The sequence below is a fragment of the Pristiophorus japonicus genome, chromosome 9 (genome assembly GCF_044704955.1).
Source record: "Pristiophorus japonicus isolate sPriJap1 chromosome 9, sPriJap1.hap1, whole genome shotgun sequence".
Lineage (NCBI taxonomy): Eukaryota > Metazoa > Chordata > Chondrichthyes > Pristiophoridae > Pristiophorus > Pristiophorus japonicus.
In genome coordinates, this window is record NC_091985.1 from 117,608,072 (window position 1) to 117,632,254 (window position 24,183).

Consider the following 24,183-nt stretch of genomic DNA (forward strand, 5'->3'; position numbering starts at 1 on the left):
CTCTCCATAACCCCTTATTCCCTTATCGTTCAAGAAACTGTCTATTTCTGTCTTAAATTTATTCAATGTCCCAGCTTCCACAGCTCTCTGAGGCAACGAATTCCACAGATCCACAACCCTCAGAGAATAAATTTCTCCTCGTCTCAGTTTTAAATAGGCGGCCCCTTATTCTAAGATTATGCCCTCTAGTTCTAGTCTCCCCCATCAGTGGAAACATCCTGTCTGCATCCACCTTGTCAAGCCCCCTCATAATCTTATACATTTTGATAAGATCACCTCTCATTCTTCTGAATTCCAATGAGTAGAGGCCCAACCTACTCAACCTTTCCTCATAAGTCATCCCCCTCGTCTCTGGAATCAACCTTGTGAACCTTCTCTGAACTGCCTCCAAAGCAAGTATATCTTTTCTTAAATATGGAAACCAAAACTCTACGCAGTATTCCAGGTGTGGCCTCACCAATACCCTGTACAAGCTTCCCTGCTTTTATACTCCATCCCCTTTGCAATAAAGGCCAAGATTCCATTGGCCTTCCAGATTACTTGCTGTACCTGCATACTAACCTTTTGTGTTTCATGCACAAGTAGCCCCAAGTTCTGCTGTACTGCAGCACTTTGCAATCTTTCTCCATTTAAATAATAACTTGCTCTTTGATTTTTTTTATCTGCCAAAGTGCATGACCTCACACTTTCCAACATTATACTCCATCTGCCAAATTTTTGCCCACACACTTAGCCTGGCTATGTCCTTTGGCAGATTTTGTGTGTCCTCCTCACACATTGCTTTTCCTCCCATCTTTGTATCGTCGGCAAACTTGGCTACATTACGCTCAGTCCCTTCCTCCAAGTCGTTAATATAGATTGTAAATAGTTGGGGTCCCAGCACTGATCCCTGCGGCACCCCACTGGTTACTGATTGCCAACCTAAGAATGAACCATTTATCCCTATTCTCTGTTTTCTGTTAGTTAGCCAATCCTCTATCCATGCTAATATATTACCCCCAATCCTGTGATCTTTTATCTTGTGCAGTAACCTTTGATGTGGCACCTCGTCAAATGCCATCTGGAAGTCCAAATACACTACATCCATTGGTTCCCCTTTATCCACCCTACATTACATCCTCAGCAATTCTAGCAAATTTTTGAAACATGACTTCCCCTTCATATGCTGACTCTGCCTGACCAAATTTTGCTTTTCCAAATGTCCTGCTACTGCTTCTTTAATAATGGACTCCAACATCTTCCCAATCACAGATGTTATGCTAACTGGTCTATAATTTCCTGCTTTTTGTCTGCCTCCTTTTTGAAATAGGGGCGTTACATTTGCAGTTTTCCAATCTGCTGGGACCTCCCCAGAATCCAGGGAATTTTGGTAAATTACAACCAATGCATCCACTATCCCTGCCGCTACTTCTCTTAAGACCCTAGGATGCAAGCCATCAGGTCCAGGGGATTTATCCGCCTTTAATCCCATTATCTTACTGAGTACCACCTCCTTAGTGATTGTAATTGTGTTATGTTCCTCCCCTGCACACCCCCCCCATAGCCCCTTAACTATCCACTGCTGGAATATTATTAGTGTCCTCTACCGTAAAGACTGATACAAAATATTTGTTCAGAGTTTCTGCCATCTCCATGTTCCCCATTACTAATTCCCCGGTCTCGTCCTCCAAAGGACCAACATTTACTCTAGCCACTCTTTTCCTTTTTATATACCTATAGAAACTCTTGCTATCTGTTTTTTTTTTGTTAGTTTACTTTCATAGTCTATCTTCCCTTTCAATCATTGTTTTAGTCATTCTTTGTTGGCTTTTAAACGCTTCCCAATCTTCTGTCCTCCCACTAATTTTAGCCACTTTGTATGCCCTTGTTTTTAATTGGATAATGTCCTTTATTTCTTTAGTTAGTCACGGATGGTTATCTTTTCTCTTGCGCCCTTTCCTCCTCACTGGAATATATTTTTCTTGAGAGTTGTGAAATATCATCTCAAATGTACACCACTGTTCATCAACCGTCCTACACTTTAATCTATTTTCTTAATACGCTGGTTAAAGATCCAACTTTCTCACCCTCCATCTGAATTTAAAATTCAATCATGTTATGATCACTCATGCTAAGGGGATCCTTTACTAGGAGAGTGTTTATTAATCCTGTCTCATTACACAGGACCAGATGTAAGATAGCCTGCCCCCTGGATGGTTCCGTTACATACTGCTCAAGGAACCCGTCCCTTATGTACTCTATGAACTCTTCCTCAAGGCTACCCTGACCAATTTGATTTGTCCAATCAATATGGAGGTTAAAATCACTTCTGACCTTATGATGGAGGGAAGGTCATTGATGAAACATTGGTGCTTCTAAAGTTGTGAAAACTGCTATTATTTCTCAAATGGTCCATAATCTTCTAAGTTCTGGCTTAATCCGTTATTGCCAATATGGTTCCAAGCAACTTTATTATGCACATCTGGAAATCTCCTCTTGAACACTTTGGTGAACTTTTGTCATTGCTTTGAACATCTCCAAACTTTTACCAAGGCCTCACGCTCAGCACATCTGAACAAGGTACCATCATATAATCTCCCAGCCGATTCATAGCTATAAAGTTTCCTCTCAAATTGGTTTACTTGCTGGGTTATCCTCCAACTCTTTTTCCATTAACTCGAGGTCTCAAGACTCTGTGGTACTCTGTTCCTTCTTCACATCAATAAGCTCTTTCGTTCATCATCCACTCCTTTGCTGAATGCCTCCCAAGTCTCCTTTGTTGCTGAAGATTCCTCAAGAAATTTATTTCCATGATACTAAATACTTATTTTCCCCATAACAACTCTTAACTTGATAAAGACCCAACTTCATCCAAGAGTTGAGTACTGCCCCATGTTGAAGATGCCTAGTACCTCCATCATGCTGCTGAACAAAGTTAAAAAGCTTGTCACCTGATGCTCCTTTCAGCTTTCCTCTTTTTTTTATTTTAAAACTGCAAACGCTCAATCCTGTACACCCTTCCCTACATTTCTACTGTGTTGAAAGCAAGATCCACTGCCTAGCCACCTACTTTAACTCATTTGTCACAGGTCTCAAAACTGTGGAATTACATTTCGCTCCAATCTTTCATTCATCCTACAATCTTCAGATTTTAAAACACAGTTTTGGCACTGCTTAAAAAATACCTGATACCTGATTTACTTTGTTTTCTCTTTATTTCTAGTTTCAACCTGGAAGCCCATTGTATGTGGTTGATTTCTAACAACTTGACCCAACAACTATCTCTCCTGCCCAAAGACAAGAACAATCAAAAGACCAGTGTATCTAGTGTCAAATATCATTTTGCCATCTTTCCAAATATTTGAATAGAATTTACAGCAATACAAATGATATGCAACAAAAATTATTTTTAAATTTGCCATAATTCGAATACTATCAATGAAGGTTTGTGTATCAGTCATTTGGAGTAGATTAAAGGTTTGAGAAAAGACAATGGTCAGTCCCAGTAATCAATGAACTTAAAGGTGCTTTTAGTCAGTAATGATTTGTTAATTACTGTATTGATGAACTTTTTTGACTTGCCTAGGGAAAAAGAACACGATCTTGAGAGACGCTTTGAGCTGCTAAATAGAGAATTACGAGCGATGCTTGCAATAGAAGGTAAGTGATGTGTGGTTATTTGACATTTTTCAAAATTATGTACATTTTCCTTTTCAAAGCCTCAATCACTTCAATATTTTGGCAAAGGTAACCGCTCATAAATTTTCCTGGGCTAAGTGCCCAAGAGAATGTTGATCATTGCAAACACAGTATCTAACTTTAAAAGAAACTGTGCGTCCTATATTTAAGAATTAAAACTAGTACAAATGTTTGTCAAAATCGTAATATCAAGTTCTTTGAATAACTGAAATTCTAGATGTTCATATTGGCAGGATCTGTTACAGTAACTGTTATCCTCTGAATACTCTAGACTTGCAGTTAAGTGCCTTGGGATATTTTACTATGTTAAAGGCTCTATGTAAATACAAGTTGTTTTGTTGCCATAACTTGAGGGTGAAAAATGCATTGGAAAATCTTGGAAATTCTTTTCTTTTTCAAGTAAATGCCATCTGGTATTGACGGTGACTTTGTCTGCAAAATAAAACAATTGCAATCAATGCAAATTGATTTTACTGCTATGTATTGACCTTGTTAGCCTTTGACTGGGCACAATTATGTCTTTCTTCACCTGATAAGATACCTGAGCCATTATAAATCAATTCTAATTTATTTCATAGATTCTGCCACTGGCATATATTTAGACTGGAATTAAACTGCAATTGGTTCATTTCTGTGTTTCATTGTTCATTTTGCCAGCTAATGTGCTGTTACCAAGAGTTAGTTCATCTCGAATAATATCTTTTTGTAAACCCAAAAGGAAGGATTTTTTTTATCGTGCTCTCGAGGGGAAAAAAAAGCTACATTTTCCCAGAACAATACAATCAAAAACTGGTGCAAATTAGTGCCTCCCCCCCTCCTCCCCCCGCCCCAAATATATCACATATATAATCTATTGGTCACTGTCCAACTTGTTGAAGTGTTCAATCGAAGTACAATTAGCCAGTTTTTACGGCTGTTAAATCTGTTCAATAAATTGTGTTGTAGAAATAGTATAGAAATACAAAATGATAGAGAAGTAAGCATGGGTGTGAATTGTTACTTTTGCTTTGTGAAGTGCATCTTTTCCCCTGTGATGTGATTTGTAAGGGAACAAAAATGTACAAGTAAAGCTTCACTATAGCTGCAAATCTGCATTTATTCTGAATTTACAGCAGATGCAGCTCAAAGCACCCAGAATAAACAATTAGTAGTTATTCACTGTAATCATAGATAAGAGTAAAAACTCCCACATCACTTCTTGTATTTCTGGTCTGAAATTCAGAGATTAACATCAGGGTACTATAAACAGCATGATCCAAATCTCTGTCTGGATTTAGTCTAGAAAAACTGATGGTGCATGCATTGGGCACATAATTTATTACCTCCTGAGGGATAACAATTCAAATCATCCTGCCTCAAGCTGTATAAACAAAATTCCAATGATATTCCATAGCATGTATTTAGGAAATTATTAATTTGAATAACTGATCTTGCTAAACTTTTTAGGCATTTTTTAAAAACATTATTTATTTAATAAATGGAATCAAAATTAATTATTTTTAGTCCTGAACATTAAAAAAAAATCTGCAGTGTTCTGCTGCTTTGAGAGTCATATGAATATATCACCTTAGTTAATGTTTACACGGGAAGAGATAAATAATGTTCATAGCAAATATGTAATTATCAGTCTTCCCGATTTCAGTCTCAGGGGTTTTCCAGTTCTGCAGATAGTGCTGTAACCACTGATGACATGACAGTGAAAAAGAGTTGTGCAGTCAGTGGTCCCATTCATATCAGTGTTTTCCAGACAGGTATGCTGATTTCTTGGTCTGTTGATGACAGAGTAGAGTAGACAGTTCAGTAGACTGTGCAGGACTCATTGATAGCATGTGAAGGCAGTTTATCAAACTCTTTTTGACCTATTGATGTCAGTAGCATGTGAGCACTTTCTTGTGCAGTTGCTGACCATTGTGTTGGTTATGTGTGGACAGTTTCTCCTTGACCACTTCACGAAGCAGTTATGTGGATGCTCAGTAATCTCTGAAAGGTCAGTATTCTCCATGTGCTATAGCAATTGAGATACTGTGTTGGAAACTTGGACAGCCCATGCTGAAATAGGCATTGCCATTCAGCTTGAGGGTTGTGATGAGGTCAATAGGCCTATTAAACAAAGTAAGCTGTAGATAGTTTGAGGTTAAATGTGATACCCAATCGCTTTCATAGCATTAGATCCAATTGCTAGTGGTGTTACAGCATGGTTACATTTGATTTGGAGAATAGTATCATCCTTCTGTGAAGCCTTAGTTGAAATTTCCATTTGTATCACATTAGTTCTGAAGAAAAGTGCTACGTACTGTCGACATCCAAGCTCGTACTTTTCTGTAACAACAGAAAACATTTAACTGGGGTTAACTAAACTTCAGCAAATATATGAAAGATTGAGGTAGTTTGCTAAGAGGTTTGGTCATTTTATTTATACTACATTTTCTTTATTTCTCATTCTACAATCTGACTCAGTACATGAATCTGTCTGGAAAATTTACTTAGGCTCACCAGAGTTTGGAAAGGTAGACTGATTTTTATTTCCCCATATGTTGTATATAGCACTTAATACAAATAGTCTTTTATAAGACACACCAGATCTCAGTACTGTTCCATGTGCATATACTAAATTCATTACAATTACCTTTCAACATTAAATTCTTTGTTGCTTTCTTCCCCTCTAAAATTTAGAAGAAATGCAAGCCATGATATGATCAGTGAATGCAAATTAAGTATCTGTGTTCCTAATTCAACTGTTTAATGTAAAAATAAGGTTACGTGTGTAATAAAGTCATGAATTTGTATAAAACTCCCTGTATGAGAGCTTGTAGACATTTCAATTGTAGGCAAGGTTTTGCTGATAGCATTCATTTAATTGGACTGACATAAAAATTAAATGCTGTATTTATTTTGATTTAAAACACTCTATTGATCATATTTTAACACAAAAAATAAACATGGTATTTGGAGGATATTTTAAAACTGCCACAATTGAAACGGTAATATTATCTACCTAAATTATATCACAGCAGTGTCAAATACGTGTTTTCTCAGTTTTGGACATCAAATAAATACCTGTCATTGGTCTTGAGTACCTGCTCATGTTTTGTTTATACATGGCCTAAGGATAGTCTCTAAAACATTCTGTTTTTTATTGTTAACCTACGAAATGGATCTTACTCTGGATTTTGCACTGCTTTATTCACTCTCAGTTTGTAGTTTGAAGTGCAGGCTCTTCTAAAAGGATTTATGCATAGGTTCACTATTTTTGTAGTTACGGTTTATATGATAAGCTTTTTTATATTTAAAATCAATATGTAATCCTGTGAAGGAGCTTATCCCCCTAAAACCCCATTTGTAAATCTATTTTAGCTTTGTTGCACGGTGCAGCCACAGTATTCCAGAGATTGATTAGGTCCAGCAGTAGAATCCTATCAAATGGACGCTCTGATGATGCTGCACACTCTTTCTGGAACGCTAGTTGACTGGGACTGAAGATAAGACCAGATTGCAATTCCCAGTGCATCATTCACAACAAAATGTTAATTTTCAGAAATTTACTGCCTAATTCATTGAAACAACAATTTTATAAGTACAGCATTCATATGATTGTACTTTTTCTTAGTATAAAGTAGTATATAGCCAACAACTATTCCATTCTACAATATTATATTTGATTTTTAATCAAAATGTCTTTAGTTATAATTTATCAATTAAAGAGCAGCCTTAAAATGATTATTTGAGTAAGTACATTGAATTCATTTCCCCTGTTACTTTAACGGACTAAAATTTAAGAATTCTATATCTAGTTTGTATCTGCTTATTCATGTTAAGCGTTTTTAAATCCCTAGATTGTATGCTACTTGGGTTGTAATTTTGGATGAAAATATTTATTTTTATTGGTAGCAGTCCTTTTTTCTCTTTATTTGATGCTGTGCATTCAACTATGAATTCATAATGTAGAACAATGAAATATATAAATTAGACCAGCTGCTCCAGTGCCAATTATTTAAGCAGTAAAAAATGAAGTTAATGCATTTTGTTGCATTGAAATGTGTTAAAATGTTGTGAAAATAGAAGTTATTAGGTTAAGGAAGTTGCATTTCTCTCGTAAGCATACAAACATTTTCAGATTGAAATGTACTTCAATAAAGTACGATTACTGGCTGTGGGTGGGAGGGGTGTGGTGGATGCGGACAAGGAGGTGGGGTGAGGAAGTTTTTAGTTACGATGCTGTGGTCATCATGTTGTGGGGCAGGCTTGATGGACTAGCTGGTCTTTTCCTGCCCGTCAGTTTCGTATGCTCATATTTGTCTCGCAACAAAAATTGAATTTTATCCTGAGCATTTAGTTCTAATTACACTGAGCTTTTTTTTACACATAAGAAATAGGAGCAGGAGTAGGCTTTTTGGCTCTTCGAGCCTGCTCCACCATTTAATAAGATCATGGCTGATCTGATTTTGGGCTCCGTTCCATTTCTGCCCGCTCCCCATAACCCTTCACTCCCTTATCGCTCAAAAATCTGTCTGTCTCCACCTTAACATCAGCGTCTCCCTGACAGTGGAGGCAGCTCGAGCCTGCAGCAGCTGGAGGGAGACTTAAACATCAGCATCTCCCTGACAACGAAGGCAGCGCAAGCCTGGAGCAGCTGAAGGAAGTTTTAAACATCAGCGTCTCCCTGACAGTGGAGGCAGCTCGAGCCTGGAGCAGCTGGAGGGAGATTTAAACATCAGCTTCTCCCTGACAGTGGAGGCAGCTGGAGGGAGATTTAAACATAAGCGTCTCCCTGACAACGGAGGCAGCAAGAGCCTGGAGCTATTACAGGTCCTGTCAAGAGGACAAAATGAGAAATAAAAAGTAATAAAATGATGACATCACAGGGATGGAGGACAGTGATTGGTTCTTCCATATTAATTGAATCACTGGACAAGGAATGAATCTTAAAGAAAGCTAATAACTGATTTAATTTGATTCAATTGCTGATTTTCTAATTTTAACTTAATTTATAATTATGGTATATATTTAATTTTGTTTAATTATAATTAATCTTTATTATACTGATTTTACTATTATATACTCATTATTGTATTATTTACAATGTAATTTGGATTTTTCTTTTGTTTTTTCGCCTGTCTATCTGCCTGCGCACTTTGGCTGCCGCTTTGGACCCAGCTTTTAACCTCTTTTTGCACTTCCTTCTCATGCTTTTTCTCTCTCTCCCTCAATGGCCAATATCTAACGTGTTGTAAAACTGCTGTGAAGCACCTTGGTACATTTTAATACATTAAAGGCACTGTAAATAAAAGTTATTATAATAATAAATATATTCAATTATCACACCTCCACAGCTCTCTGGGGCAGAGAATTACACAGATTTAGGACTCTCTGAGAGAAGAAATTCCTCCTCATAGTTCTAAATGGGCGACCCCTTAGTCTTAAACTATGCCCCCTAGTTCTAGATTCCCCCACTAGTGGAAACATCCTCTCTGCATTCACCTTGTAGAGCCCCCTCATTATCTTATATGTTTCAATAAGATCACCTCTCATTCTTCTAAACTCCAATGTGTATAGGGCCAACCTGCTCATCCTTTCTTCATAAGTCAACCCCTTCATCTCTGAAATCAACCTAGTGAACCTTCTCTGAACTGTCTCCAGTGCAAGTATATCCTTCCTTAAATAAGGAAACCAAAACTGTATGCAGTACTCTATTTTTGGTGTTCTGTCCCTCACATTTTCTCCCCTCCTGTACTGAAGGCACTGACTTAGATAGGGGTATGTTTCCATGAGTGCCGACCACCCTCTGGTACCTTGGCTAAAGTGGACTGGGAAAATAGATTAAAGCATGGGACATTTGATGAGCAGTGGCAGATATTTAAGGAGATATTTCATTACTCTCAACAAAAATACATCCCAGTGAGAAGTAAAGACAGTAAGAAAAGGGACAAACCATCCGTGGCTAACTAAGGAAATAAGGGATGGTATCAAATTGAAAACAAGGGCATACAATGTGGCAAAGACTCGTGGGAGGCCAGAGAATTGGGAAACTTTTAAAAACCAGCAAAGAACGACTAAAAAAAATAATGAGAGGAAAGATAATGAAAATAAACTAGCACAAAATATAAAAACAGATAATAAAAGTTTCTACAGGTACATAAAAAGGAAAAGAGTGGCTAAAGTAAATGTTGGTCCCCTAGAGGATGAGACTGGGGAATTAATAATGGAGAACAGGGAAATGGCAGAGACTTTGAACAAATATTTTGTATCAGTCTTCACGGTAGCAGACACTAAAAGCATCCCAATAGTGGATAATCAAGGGGCTATAGGGAGGGAGGAACTTAATACAATCCCTATCACTAAAGAAGTAGTACTCGGTAAAATAATGGGACTAAAGACAGACAAGTCCCCTGGACCTTACATCCTAGGGTCCTAGAAGAAGTGGCTGCAGAGATAGTGGATGCATTGGTTGTAATCTACCAAAATTCCTTTGATTCTGGGGCGGTCCCAGCGGATTGGAAAATCGCAAATGTAATGCCCCTATTTTAAAAAGGGGCAGACAGAAAGTAGGAAACTATATACCGGTTAGCCTAACATCTGTCGTTGGGAAAATGCTTGAGTCCATTATTAAGGAAGCAGTAGCAGGACATTTGGAAAAGCATAATTCAATCAAGCAGAGTCAGCATGGTTTTATGAAAGGGAAATCATGTTTGACAAATTTGCTGGAGTCCTTTGATGATGTAACGAGCAGGGTGTATAAGGGGGAACCAGTGGATGTGGTGTATTTGGATCTCCAGAAGGCATTCGATAAGGTACCACATAAAAGGTTACTGCACAAGATAAAAGTTCACAGGGTTGGGGGTAATATATTAGCATGGATAGAGGATTGGCTAACTAACAGAAAACAGAGAATCAGGATAAATGAGTCATTTTCCGGTTGGCAAACAGTAACTAGTGGGGTGCCACAGGGATTGATCCTGGGGCCTCAACTATTTACAATCTATATTAATGACTTGGATGAAAGGACCGAGGTTAATGTAGCCAAGTTTGCTGATGATACAAAGATGGGTGGGAAAGCAAATTGTGAGGATATAGACAGGCTAAATGAGTGGGCAAAAATTTGGCAGATGGAGTAGAATGTGGGAAACTGTGAGGTTATCCACTTTGGCAGAAAAAATAGAAAAGCAAATTATAATTTAAATGGAGAAAAATTGCCAAGTGCCGCAGTATAGCGGGACCTCGGGGTCCTTGTGCATGAAACACAAAAGGTTAGTATGCAGGTACAGCAAGTAATCAGCAAGGCAAATGGAATGTTGGCCTTTATTGCAAGGGGGATCGAGTATAAAAGCAGAGAAGTCCTGCTACAACTGTACAGGGTATTGGTGAAGCCTCACTTAGAGTACTGTGTACAGTTTTGGTCTCCATATTTATGGAAGGATATATTTGCATTGGAGGTTGTTCAGAAAAGGTTCACTATGTAGATTCCGGAGATGAGAGGGTTGACTTATGAAGATAAGTTGAGTAGCTTGGGCCTCTACTCATTGGAGTTCAGAAGAATGAGAGGTGATCTTATCGAAACATATGATAATGAGGGGGCTCAACAAGGTGGATGCAGAAAGGATATTTCCACTCATAGGGGAAACTAAAACTAGGGGACATAGTCCCAGAATAATTCAGATGAGGAGGAATTTCTTTGAGGGTTGTAAGTCTGTGGAATTCTCTGCCCCAGAGCACTGTGGAGGTTGGGTCATTGAATATATTTAAGACGGAGATAGGAAGATTTTTGAGCGATATGGGAATAAAGGGGTATGGGGAGTGGGCAGGGAAGTGGAGTTGGATCCATGATCAGATCAACCATGATATTAAATGGCGGAGCAGGCTCGAGGGGCCAAATGGCCTACTCCTGCTCCTATTTCTTATGTCCACGTCCCGCATCTGTTGGTTGGATATCCTATCATAGGGGATCATTAAAATCAAGCCTGAAGCTATACCCGACATCCACATTTACAGTTTCTAGCAGGTAAATTCATTCAATTCTCTTTCGTTGTGAAATTTTCAAAGAAAATGCCACTGTAAAGTAATAAGACCATGATGTGAATTTCTCGTAAATTATATGGTGGCTTCAATCTGTTCACTTTTTTAAAATTAGAAATTATTGTTACGGTATTAGCCGAGGTGCGTCAGAGAATATTGCTAAGTTTTTTGTACATCCTGATCACAAGAGTGAACTTTGAGTGTTTCAACTTTCATTTGACTATAAAATGGTCAAAAATTATGTATGACCTCAAATGTGCATTGTATCTTTTTGACAAAATGTGAAGATGAAAACAACATGGCCTTCAACTTAATCAAACAGTATAAATTTCCATAACGAAAAGTTGCGACTCAATAATGTAGATTCCTTTAGTGTATGGGTAGATTCATAGAGGTTGCCTGGAACTGGGAAACCAGTGGATCAAGCTGTTTAAACAAAAACTCTGCAGTGTCACGCTTGTTAGTATAGTTGTACAAAGAAATCAGAGCATAGTAACCACAGGCCTTTGATTATGGGCAACATAGTGTAGCACAGATGTAGCAAGTGGAGAGGCTTCAACCATTCTCAGTGGGTGATAATTGCTGTGGTCAGTCGCCTGTTAATTTGTTGTTCCCTCCCCTCCCCCATAATGAAGGTTTTTTTCCTTCATCTATTTTGATAAAGTACCTTGAAAATGTTTAATACTGATCTTTTTCTGTTTTCTCCAACCATAATAATTCAATTTGTAATGACTTGTATAAACAGGCCCCCCCCCCCACCGTCCCTTCCAATTTAGTAAAGAAACGGTACTAGGGAAATTAATGGGACTAAAAGCCAACAAATACCCTGAATCTGATGGCCTACATCCTTGGATTTTAAAAGAGGGGGCTACAGAGATAGTGAATGCATTCCCTAGATTGTAGAACAGCCTCCATGGATTGGAAGGTAGAAAATGTAACCCCGCTGTTCAAGAAAGGACGGAGCGAGAAAAGAGGGAATTACAGGCCAAATTGCCTGACTAGTATGGAAAATGCTAGAATCTATTATTAAGAACAAGATAACAGGGCACTTGGAAAATCACAATATGATTAGGCAGAGTCAAAACAGTTTTATGAAAGGGAAAAATCGTGTTTGACAAATTATTAGAGTTTTTGAGGGTGTAACAAGCAGGGTGGATAAGGGGGAACCAATAGATGTAGCATATTTGGATTTTCAAAAGCTATTCGGTTGTTACACAAGATTAGGGCTCATGGGATTGAGGGTAATATATTAGCTTGGATTGAGGATTGGTTAATGGCCAGAAAACAGAGTAGGAATAAACGGGTCATTTTCAGATTGGCAGATTGTAAGTAGTGAGATGCTGCAAGGCTTGCATAGAATTTTATAGCACAGAAACAGGCCATTCAACCTAACTGGACCATTCTGGTGTTTATGCTCCACACAAGCCTCCTTCCATCCTATTTCACCTCTCCCTATCAACAGATCCTTCTATTCCTTTCTCCCCCATGGTATTTATCTAGCTCCCCTTAAGTGCTATGCACCTCAACTATTCCTTGTGGTAGTGCCTTCCACATTCTAACCACTCTGGATAAAGAAGTTTCTCTTGAATTCTCTATTGGATTTATTCGTGACTCTTGTATTTATGGGGCCTAGTTTTGGTCTCCCCCATAAGTAGAAACATGTTCTCTACATCTACCCTATCAAACCCCTTCATAATTTTAAAGACCTCTATCAGGTCACCTCTCAGTCTTTTAAATTATTTATAAATCTTATATGTTATGTTCTCTCATTAGAACTAATTTCTATCAAAGTAGGAAATGTGTAAAATATTAGCCATAATGACACTGTGATGCCGCATCTTCCCCAAGTAAGTTATGGTGACTTATTGCATAAATTAAATACACCAGTAACCCCATCACTTGAGTCACATTTTGTTTGGGTAGTAGATGATTTCATTTGAAATTCATAAATATCAGGTCTGTCGCACATTTTTGGTTGGTTCTTGGGACATTGGAGCCAATGAGAAACACCTTAGCAATGTGTTCACTCTCTCTGAATATATAGGGGAGGTTTTCCTCAATGAGCATCTGTAGGACATTCATCAGGTGCATTGTACTTGAGGATATTGTACCTAAGAGAAGTCAGATGACTTTTTGCATGGGCTGGGGGAACTCGCGCTATCCCGTTGGCTGGGCCCTGCGCCCTCAAAATGTTTGAGGCCTGGAAAACAGCAACCAGAAGTGCCCCCAATCTCCTGGGAGGGAATTGTCTTCATTCTGGCCCTGCAACCCCCACAGAGCATCCGGTCCGTGGCAGGCTGGGGCAGACACTTGCACCAGTTTTCACCTGTTAGGTGTTGAATCAGCAGACTGAGAATAAGAATGAAGCAGGAGATCAGGATTTGCCTCATTTAAATGCAAAAGCTGGCCTTGCCAAATGCCCGGCCAGTTACATTTTCTGGGAAAACCTCAGGAAATCCTCATGCTTCTCAAAATTGTCTCCAATCCCAGAATCTAATCTCTCCTTGTTTCTATGTATCATATATACTGAATTTACATGGTTTGCTGCAACTTGCTGTTGGTAACGACCAGTTGTTGGTAACGACTGGAAGACCCAGTACTCACACAATAAGTTGAAGTGATCCTCTACAGTAGTTAATCCATCATTGTGATTGTTGTACCAACTCATTGGAGCATTGTGACCTTTGATGTCAGTCTTTACATCCATCACTGTTGCCAAATATATATATATATATATAGATAATATATATATATTTTATATATATATACACACATGCCAAATATATAATAGTGTACATGCATTTGCAGTCGCACATATCACACGGACACCAAATACAAAATTTGTGTTTTCAATTCAAGAGTAATGAGTAATTTCAAGGAAGTAATCTCACTTACACACAAATTAACAAACACACATGCAGTGTTTTTGTGGCACCCCAAGAATGGTCTTTCACTAAAGGTAACAACGATTACCTGGCTTAGTATCCCTAGCAACCACAAGTAAGTAGAGAGAGAAACAGATGGATAACTCTTCTGAAGTATCCCTCATCCCTACAGGAAGGTTTCTGACCTCTGCTCACCCGTTCCCCACAACATTGCATCCACAATCGGGATTAGCACTGTTGATATCCCAATGAGTCAAACTACTACATTAACCTGCAGGGTATTCAGTATTATTGAAAAATGTACTGTGTATATTAGATTTAGGAAAGTATGTTTTATTAAAATTGAATTTCATATCAGGAAGTTAGAGAAATGGATAGATTGAGAAATTACCTCATTTCACAGACACAATATTGAACAAAAATAACCTGACAATGATTAATTACTTTAAATCATATTGGAAAGATGACAGTAAACTCGGGAGCAACAAAATGTTGTTAAAATCTGAGGTAGAAAGCAAAAAGTGGCAAAGATTCATTACTTTGGTTCTTTAAGTAATAAGGGTTCATAGGGTAAACTTGTTGCAGCCATGCAAAACCTCTCTGCATCAATGCAAATGTATTTTCCAGCCTGGCATTAGTGTAAAGGCTGTGCATCAAATACTGTAAACAGAATAGCATCTGAACTTTGTTTGAACTTAACCACTACATGCAGTTTTTTTTCTCCAAAAATTATGTTTTATAGACAATTAATTTTGTTGCTTTCCTTCCCGATTTCTCCATCTTCCTAACTGCTTTGTGCTAATGTCCTATTTTTCTTGCAATGCTGACTCCAGCAAGGTCACCAAAATATCACTTTTGTGATATTTCTAATTTAGGTACATTTAATTCTGACAAGTTGCAGAATGTAAATATTTGATATTTTTACATCTGTGCTAGGTATAGCACTCGTTTTGATACCGTGGAAGTAAACATTTACTCTGAAGGGCTAAACGGTGCTGAAATAATTTTGGTTACTTTGAATATATTGAGCATTATTATTTTGTTTACCAAATGGATTTCTAATTTATAATCATAAATATATCTGATGGTGGTGTAAGCTTACTTGTATTTTGACATGATATGACCCCAGTGCAATTAGGACAAAGGGAAATAATACATTGGGGGCAGACATACTTTTAATGTATACAACTCACTCCCATAAATAAAACTTGTTTCAAAAAATTCTTAATTTCCCTATATTTGAGGAAAATAGCATATACAGTGCAGCCTGCTGGAGACTCACAGTATTGAGCCTTCAAGCTAAAAGAGAGGCACTTCACTGACATGTGGTGAGTTGAAGTCCAACTGGCCGTGAATATTTTAATGTTGGTTGAGCTATGGATTTTGCATTCAAAACTGGGAATGATGTCAATCCGTGATCAACACAGTGTGAGTCACCTGCTAACACACCGCATACGTCAGTTTGAGCAGCTGTCTTCTGGCTGGGAGACATGATGTAACAAGTCTCCAGTATGCATCTAGTGACTGTTAAAATTTGGAATATCTCCCCAAATTTATAAGGAATAAAGCAATATTAATTATCAGACTTTGTAGGTAGGGAAGTAACTTGCTTTAAAAGTACTTCCAATCTTCCCTTTCAAATCAACTGTCTAATTAAGTATTTTTTCTTGAATGCCAATAATTTCATGTTTTCATTAAATATATTTCCTTTCCTCTCTAAAGTTGTAATTAATGTTGGGGCACAGTTCCACAAACTCTGTCTGCGTTCCAGTACCTCACTCATGTGGTTTTACCTGTGATCCTAGACAGTGAGGACTATCAATCGGGTGACACAACCAGTGGAAAATGGAACAAAATCAGTTGGTAAAGCCTACCATCCCAGTCTCATCCCAAGCTCTCGATCCTTGCCCTGCCTCCACTGAGTTGGCTGCTGGCCATCTTGTCCATGCTCAGTGCACGCAAATACTGGTGGGGAGGTGGCATTTGGAAAGCTGCCATTTTTCTCTACTTACTTCCACTACCTCCACCACCACCAGGAGAACGTTGGCAGTGGGCCCTAGGGCATCAATGGTAAGCCCCTGTAGTCAGTGCATGGAGCCAGAGGGGCTGGTAGTGACAAAGACAGCCGTAGCTCAGTAGTAGCACTCAGTCAGAAGGTTGAGAGTTCAATTCTCACTTTGGAGACTTGAGCACATAATCGAGGCTGACACTCCAATGCAGTACTGAGCGAGTGCTGCACTGTCGGAGCTGCTATCTTTCGGAAGAGACGTTAAACCAAAGGCCCCGTCTGCTCTCCCAGTCTCCCAGGTGGACATAAAAGATCCCATGGCTCTATTTCGAAGAAGAGCAGGGGAGTTCTACCCAGTGTCCTGGCCATTATATATCCCTCAACCAACATTACTAAAACAGACTATCTGGTTATTATCATATTTCTGTTTGTGGGAGCTTGCTGTGCGCAAATTGACTGCATTGTAACAGTGAATACACTTCAAAAAGTGCTTTGGGATGTCCTGAGGTCATGAAAGGCGCTATAGAAATGCAAGTCTTCTTTTCGCTTTTCCATGTGACCCCCCGCAACACTAGCCATTTTAGACCTCTGTCTCAGTGAGGGCTGTTGTCATTGGGCCTCCTCAGTTGTGTCTCTACTACATGAGCAAAAATTCTATTCTTTGGCAGTGGCAGACTCCTTCTGAGTGGCAGTGATCCCGCTGGGCGGCCACCTTGCAAGCCAGATGAGCCCCAACCCAGGAAAGTGGGTCAGGGTTACTGCCAAATCACAGCACCAAGAAGTCGGGAATCCAGCCCCGATTGTCAGCAGGCAATTCTGTCATGGGGAGGAATTAAAACCAAACTTGACACAGTGTTGCAGTTATCCACAGAACTATCAGGGAGACTGATAGTTGCAACTTTCTCCCTTGTATTAATTCATTCATTGAAGCCTATATTACCATATATATTAAACCACATGCTTGGCCCAAGAGGTCATAATGTGCAAATTATTTATTTCTTGGACCTGACTTTTTATTCTTGAACTAACCTCTTGTTGAAACATCATTACAGTTACAGCCCAAGTGCTTTCATTACTGTTTTACTTCAGCACTCAGCCCTCCCTGTATCCTTCCTCAATGCAGCCACTCTATATCTTATTGTTTTACCTCCTGATCGCTCCATGTCCAGTTTTTATTGTTTTTGTTTCTGGATCAACTCGATCCCCCCACTTTCCAACCATTTTTTCCTTAATCAGCAACATTAGACTGAGACCTGAGGTCAATTAAATGTTATTTGACCACTTCACCTGCCTGGTCCTTGTTACACTGTGCTCGCAGTACCCTCTCTGTCCCCTCTGTCCCTCACAGTACAAGTAATTTCAGCTTGGTAAGGTTTTAGAAAAATTGCTTTTTAATAGAAAACTTGAAGCCATACAGCATGTGGCACAACTGGATCTTGTGCGATCTTCTGCGGTAATCCCACCATAGGCCTTGCAATGCTGTTTCAACAAGTTTTGTTTCACACTATTAGCAATGGGCACCAGATGTAGTACAACAGTAGCAGCAACATCAGGGGGTTCATTTTCTTTAGGGAAATGTATTTCCTCCCATCTCATGACTGACATTTGTTGGAATATAGTTCCACAGGTACCTCACCCAAGTGGCCTGGATGGTGAGTGTCAGCAAGGTATTCAACCTTGAATCGAACACAGTCAAACCCAACCTTGTTCTCGCCCAATACCTCCTCCACATCCCCCCCCCAATACACACACATACTATTCAGTAAGGTTACCTGCTGGCGATCAAGATTGAGCATCCTGGCCAATTTTATTCTTGCCCTGCCCCAGAGCTGCTGCGAGCAATTCTAACAACCAAGCTCTGTACAGCTAACTCAGCATAGAGTTGGAATATAGCCTGGGACTTTCTACTCTATATGGCTTAGTGGAACCGTGAGCAATGCATTTATTCAATGCACTGGTGGGGGGAGGGGCACCTTCACAAGAAACCTTTTTTTTTAAATGAGGTTAGAAAGCCTGCTCGCTGGCTTTCTACATTTCCAGAATTGGCGATCCCATTCTTCCCTTACTGTTTTAATGCACAAAATTACAGAGGTTATGAATTCATCATACAATCTTATTCCATATGTGAGAAAATACTTGGCTTCCTTTGAGTTGTTGAGTACTTTCTTGTCATCGGAAATGCCTCGTTGTCCGACAACTCCAACGAGCAAAGCTGCCTGTATACGCAAGTACAGAGCGCTGTCTTTCTCCCCATTCCACCGCCATGGAGGTGGCCAGTAATACTGCGAGCGGCTGCTCACGTTACTGGTAACAAGGTGCTGGGTGCAGTGCAGTAAACTGGGGCATAAAAGGAATGGTGGTTTATGAATCACGCGGTGTGCCAGGCTTTGTCGCTTAATAGGTCTGGCAATATTCTGTGGTTTCTCTGAAAATCACTACTTTTGGCAGTATGCTGATACATTTAGGGTGCCAAATACAGTATTAATGTATGTTCGTCCACTATGGGGCTTTGTTTTAATTTAAAATGTGATTTACCCTTACATGTTTTAAGTATCGGGATTTTTTAAATGAATCTTTAATGAATTGTTTTAAAAATGCTGCCGACTCGATTCTAATTATAGTGGCACGTATGTGGGGAGATATATCTAAATTCTGAACTTGTAAATCCTGTATAAAGCATCAGTCCCGCAAGAACCTCCAGCATGTACAGAGCTGCTGAGCCTGTTTGTTGTCTGCAGCGGATTTTGCATGGGAGGGGGTTGGTGCTGTTTGCAATGGCGCATTCTTGTGTTGCTTATGAAGATTCACATGGTAACGGTTGATGTGCATTGTTGGAGTTATCTGAATGCAACAGCCGTGTGAGTTTAACGTGAAAGCCTAGGGCAGTGGTGGGGGCTAAATCCGAGTAGATTGCACACTCTATTTGGGAAGTAGAGAGGGGGCTGTTTCGTTACTTTCGTGGCTTTGGATATTGAAGCTGGTGTCCGATTTCTCTGGACTATGGTTTGTTCAGGTATCTCTGTCAGCAACTACTCGTCCTTTCTCATTGTTTACTTTCTTAATGAGCTGGGCGGAGCCGTTCGCCTGCTGATTGACAGCTACAAGCTGCTGCTGCTCAGCCGACCAGCCCTCAAACCCACCCCTCCCACAACCTGCGGACAAGGGTATTTGGGCAATTCCACAGTCGCCTTTTTCAGAAATTAAAAACGACGAATCGTTAAAATGCATACATTTAAATAATTTAGATTAAAAATGAGTCATAAGTTTGCTAACTTGATCAAATCTACGTTAAGTGCTGATAATTTACTATGTACCTGTCTCAATGTGCTGGTTTTCTGTTTCCCCTTTTCTGCATGCTTCTTACACTCTCTTATTTAAAGGCATGATGTGCTGTTTGTTGCGTTACACAAAATACCAATCTTAAAAGTTACTTAGAACCATTTTGAACTTGTATTTTTTTAAAGCTGTTTGCAAAGAATGTGCTGAAATCCAAGTTGTGTTCTTTATGCAGTGGAGTTTCTGGCGCCGTTTACATATTATATACTATAAACGGATTGAACCACGCGTTTGACAATTTAGTTAATTCTGGATAGGCAGGGGATGGTAAATCTGCAGAATACTATTGATAACATTTGAGCCCGCCCGATGACCCATTGCTCTGGTGAGGTGATTGTAAAGTATACAACACAAATTGAATACGTCGTGCTGAAGAATGCATTAACTCACTTTGCTGGAGTTTTGCTGTTCTCTGTTTATATACAGCGCATGCAGTGTTCTGTAATAAGCAGAGTTTGTTTACCTTTTAAAGGATTGCATATTTGGGATGTACTTGGTGTTTTGGGATCAAAATGTCACTGGGGCACACACCAAAAGAGAAGCTAATGCCGTTTGTACCAGAAATAACTAACGAAGTCCCTGTGCGCCGCTTTCTGCTGACAGGTAATGTTGCGGTAAAGCCAACAGAAAGCTGAATCTGAATGTTGGGTTGCACTGTGGCACCAAACCCTGAATAAAGTCAAAAAGTGCAGTCATCGCGCCCTCTCGCCAACGTAACGCCAATTCTAACCTGTGGAAAGAATGGGTTATGTAATCAGCATGCTGTAATTAAAACATAATGAAGGTGTTTGTTGTGTATAATCGCAAAACTCGTGAAATAATCGATTGAATCAATTTGGAAAGTTTGAATGTATGAAAACGCCCAGTTCCAAATTGTTTGAACTGTAATGGCAGGTGATTGCTTTCAAAACCAACAATCATTTCTAAACACTTGGAGTTTCGGGTAATACTAAGAGTTTAAGCAGGAAGCAAAAAAAATGTACTAGCAAACACCGAATAAATGTGCTGTGTACATGTGTTTTCAGACTGGCAGAAAACAGAAGCACAGAAACGACGTGAACAGCTCTTGCTCGATGAACTAGTTATTCTGGTTAACAAACGGGATGCACTTGTCCGAGATTTGGATGCCCAAGAAAAACAGTAAGTATTCCACTGGGGAAGGAAACTCTTCCATCTCCATACTGGCTTCAAACTTTTCTCATTGTTTAAGTGTACTGACGGGCTGTGTACCGACATATACAGTCATATCAAATCTTGTTGCAGTTTCTGAATTTTGTACAGTCATATCAAATCTTGACATCGTTTCTGAATTTTGAAATATAGTTTGATGGTGTTGCTTGTTGGACTACGATCCCACCAGCCCCATGGAATTAGTGTGTCGATTTGCTGATGCTATCTGTGTTTCTGTTTACAGGGCAGAAGAAGAAGATGAACACTTGGAACGAACTCTCGAACAAAACAAAGGCAAAATTGTCAAGAAAGAAGATAAATGTGTACTACAGTGAGATGCACAAAAAGTGATCCCACATCATATAGAAAACTGTTATTGTCATATTTTAATAAAACTTATGCGATGGAATTTGAATGATACAATGTCATATGTAGGGTTGTAAACTGTGTAATGTTTTATGTTGACAGCATTTAATCCTCCCAATGCCGTACATCCGTGTATATGGCTGCATTCGTTGTTTTTATGAAATTGTATTTTGTAAAAAAAAATGCTGTGAGTGTAATTGTTTTATTTGTATCAGTGACATTTAATCTTTATCCGATATAGTTTGGAGAATTCTTACTTCTGTACCGAGGGGAAAAAGCACCAAATTGTTACAAATGTAGCAGGATTGTTATTAGTTTTTCTTATTCATAACTGGGTTTAGTTTTCATGTTACTTTACATCGCACGGGACTGATTAGCTTTCTAATTGATTTTTAATCAGTTTTCAAATACTGTCGCCCAGAAAGGAAGGGTTAGGGATAACCGTCATCTGCTTTCTCCATGTGGACTGGATTTTAAAACAAAATCGTGTAATACAGAATGATATTAAAGCAGAGCCAGAATCTACAGGTTTACATTGGAAGTTGAACAAATTGTCCGCCAGGTTCATTTTTTTTCCAAAAGTACTTAGGATTGTAATTTTCATTAAGCTGCTTCACTTTTTACAATTATAGAAAAATATTTAAAAATCGGAATGTTGAGGCTTGCTAGTGCTGCATTTCAAATATTTGGTTTTATTTTCGTTGAGAAATTGGGCGTTTCATTTGCTCTGTAAAGTCTATTGAAATCTCTTTTATATAAATAGCAAGCTTATACAGAACGGCCATGTTGTAAATGATGTTGTCTGAAGCTAGTTTTAGTTTGAACTCTTAAAAGGGCTGATAAACGTGCACCAGTTAGTGAAACCGACTCTCTGGTGTTTAATGGATGTTTATTTATTACCCCGAACAACACAATATGATTGCGTGAGCTACAGGTATTTTACTGAACCGTCTTTCCTGGGCTCCAAGATCCTTGTTATCTGTACTCTGAAAAGAAAGAATTTCTTTAGGAGCTCCAACATTATGTTCAGTGCAAACTCCTGCATAAATCTGAAGTCAGATGCAGCTGCTGTTTGTGGGAAGAAACATTTCTGTTTATTTATTCCAGGATCATCCAAGAATCCTCAATAAAAACTGAACTTTTAAGTGTTTCATGTCGAAAAAGATTGTTGTTAGTGTTTTACCCTCGTAACTTTCACACAAGGCTCCAACCTTGCGCTCTGTATATTATTGTGCGTATGAGAGTTTTATTTGTACATAATTTGTTACCAAACAGAACAGTTCCGAAGGGGCTTTTCCTTTGAAGCAGAGATAGCTGACTTTATTGGAACACAATTTCCTTTAAATGAGACCCATGTAATGCGTTACTGACGTTAAAAGCTGCCTCCTTCATTTTCTGTTGAACCAATAAACTTAAGTTTTAACAATTATACATCAGCAATTACATTTTGGTTGGTAAAGGTCAAGGTTTCGATTTAATTATAAACAAATACAATCTCTGAAATGTCGGCAGATTTACACTGCAGATAAAGCTGAAAAACCGCTGCTTATAGCCCGTAATCTCTTGTGGTAAATAACGCTCTTCATGCACCAGTTTGCTGTTAACTCGTTCATAATCATTCCACTCTCAGAAATAAGAAATATTTGGCACCGTTGGTTCAAAAAAAACGTGTAGGGTGGAGGGGTCACAAGTCCAAATCTAAAGTGCATCTTTGATCGAAATTAAAAATAAAAACGTGAATCTAGTTTTCTAGCAGTACCTGAATGCCTAAACTCTGGAATCTGTTATTTTCGTTGTATCTTTTAACAACGTATCTTCCAGCTGGCTACCAGTCAGCCATTATACAGGTGAACGAATTCAACCACAACCACTGGATTTATATTATGCTTTTTAGACTTTGGATATCAATGGCAAACGATCTTGATTGAAAAGCTTTTAATCAATGTGTTAACATTTTAAATTGCACTAGAACATTATTTCTTACCTTTAAAGCAACTAAGCCCATTTTATGTTTTTTTTTAAATAAGGCTAATAAAATGTTCTAAAATATGCTGTACATATTGGTTGGTAATGGCTGATTTCCGTATAATCGATTCTAAATGAGGGTGGAATAATATTCCCATTCACACGCTACCGAAGTGGGCTAGGAGATTGAGCAAACGTGCCCAACCGCAGCATTAAAGCTCAAAGTTTGAATAAAGTCATTTATGGCTGCAAAAAACCCCTGCCATTTCAGTTTGAGACCAATTCTATAGATAACGTTGGATATTCCTGAATTATATTGCAATCTTCCCTCATCGACACAAAATTCCTGGGATTTACTGTGATGTTTAACTTTGATACCATTCTCAGTTGAGGTTGACTGTTGCACCAACATTGATACTAGCATCAATAGCAGAAATACCTCCCATCATCTATAATATTATTTGAAGCATCGCAATTCAATTGCCAACGTTTTAAGCCTCGAAACGTAAATGTTTCAGGGTATTTTATGCTGAACACGTCATCTGTGTAATACACTGATTATTTTATAAACCTCGGATATGTAATTCCTAAGTTTGAGGCGGTGTAATATGCGGCCACCTCCTAAGGCTCATGTTGATGGTATATTTTTAATTTGGGTTAATGTAGGCCATTCATTCCTAGGAGGGAGATTAGGAAAAACAATTTTCTAGGGAACATCTGTTTACACATACAGCCTTTTGCAATGGCTTGATTAGGAGCTTGACT

General features: G+C 38.8%; 1 protein-coding gene across 4 annotated transcripts in view; it reads left to right on the plus strand.

Moving 5' to 3' along the window:
• The window catches only part of ehbp1 (EH domain binding protein 1), a 499,650-nt gene extending 476,768 nt beyond the window's left edge, over positions 1 to 22,882 (plus strand). For all 4 annotated transcript variants that reach the window (XM_070889745.1, XM_070889742.1, XM_070889744.1 and 1 more), the window contains 3 exons: positions 3,566 to 3,639; positions 20,943 to 21,057; positions 21,332 to 22,882. In XM_070889745.1, the coding sequence (XP_070745846.1) occupies positions 3,566 to 3,639; positions 20,943 to 21,057; positions 21,332 to 21,422 (280 nt within the window). In that variant the 3' untranslated portion in view covers positions 21,423 to 22,882. The remainder of the gene's footprint in view (positions 1 to 3,565; positions 3,640 to 20,942; positions 21,058 to 21,331) is intronic.
• The last annotated feature ends 1,301 nt before the right edge of the window (positions 22,883 to 24,183 follow it).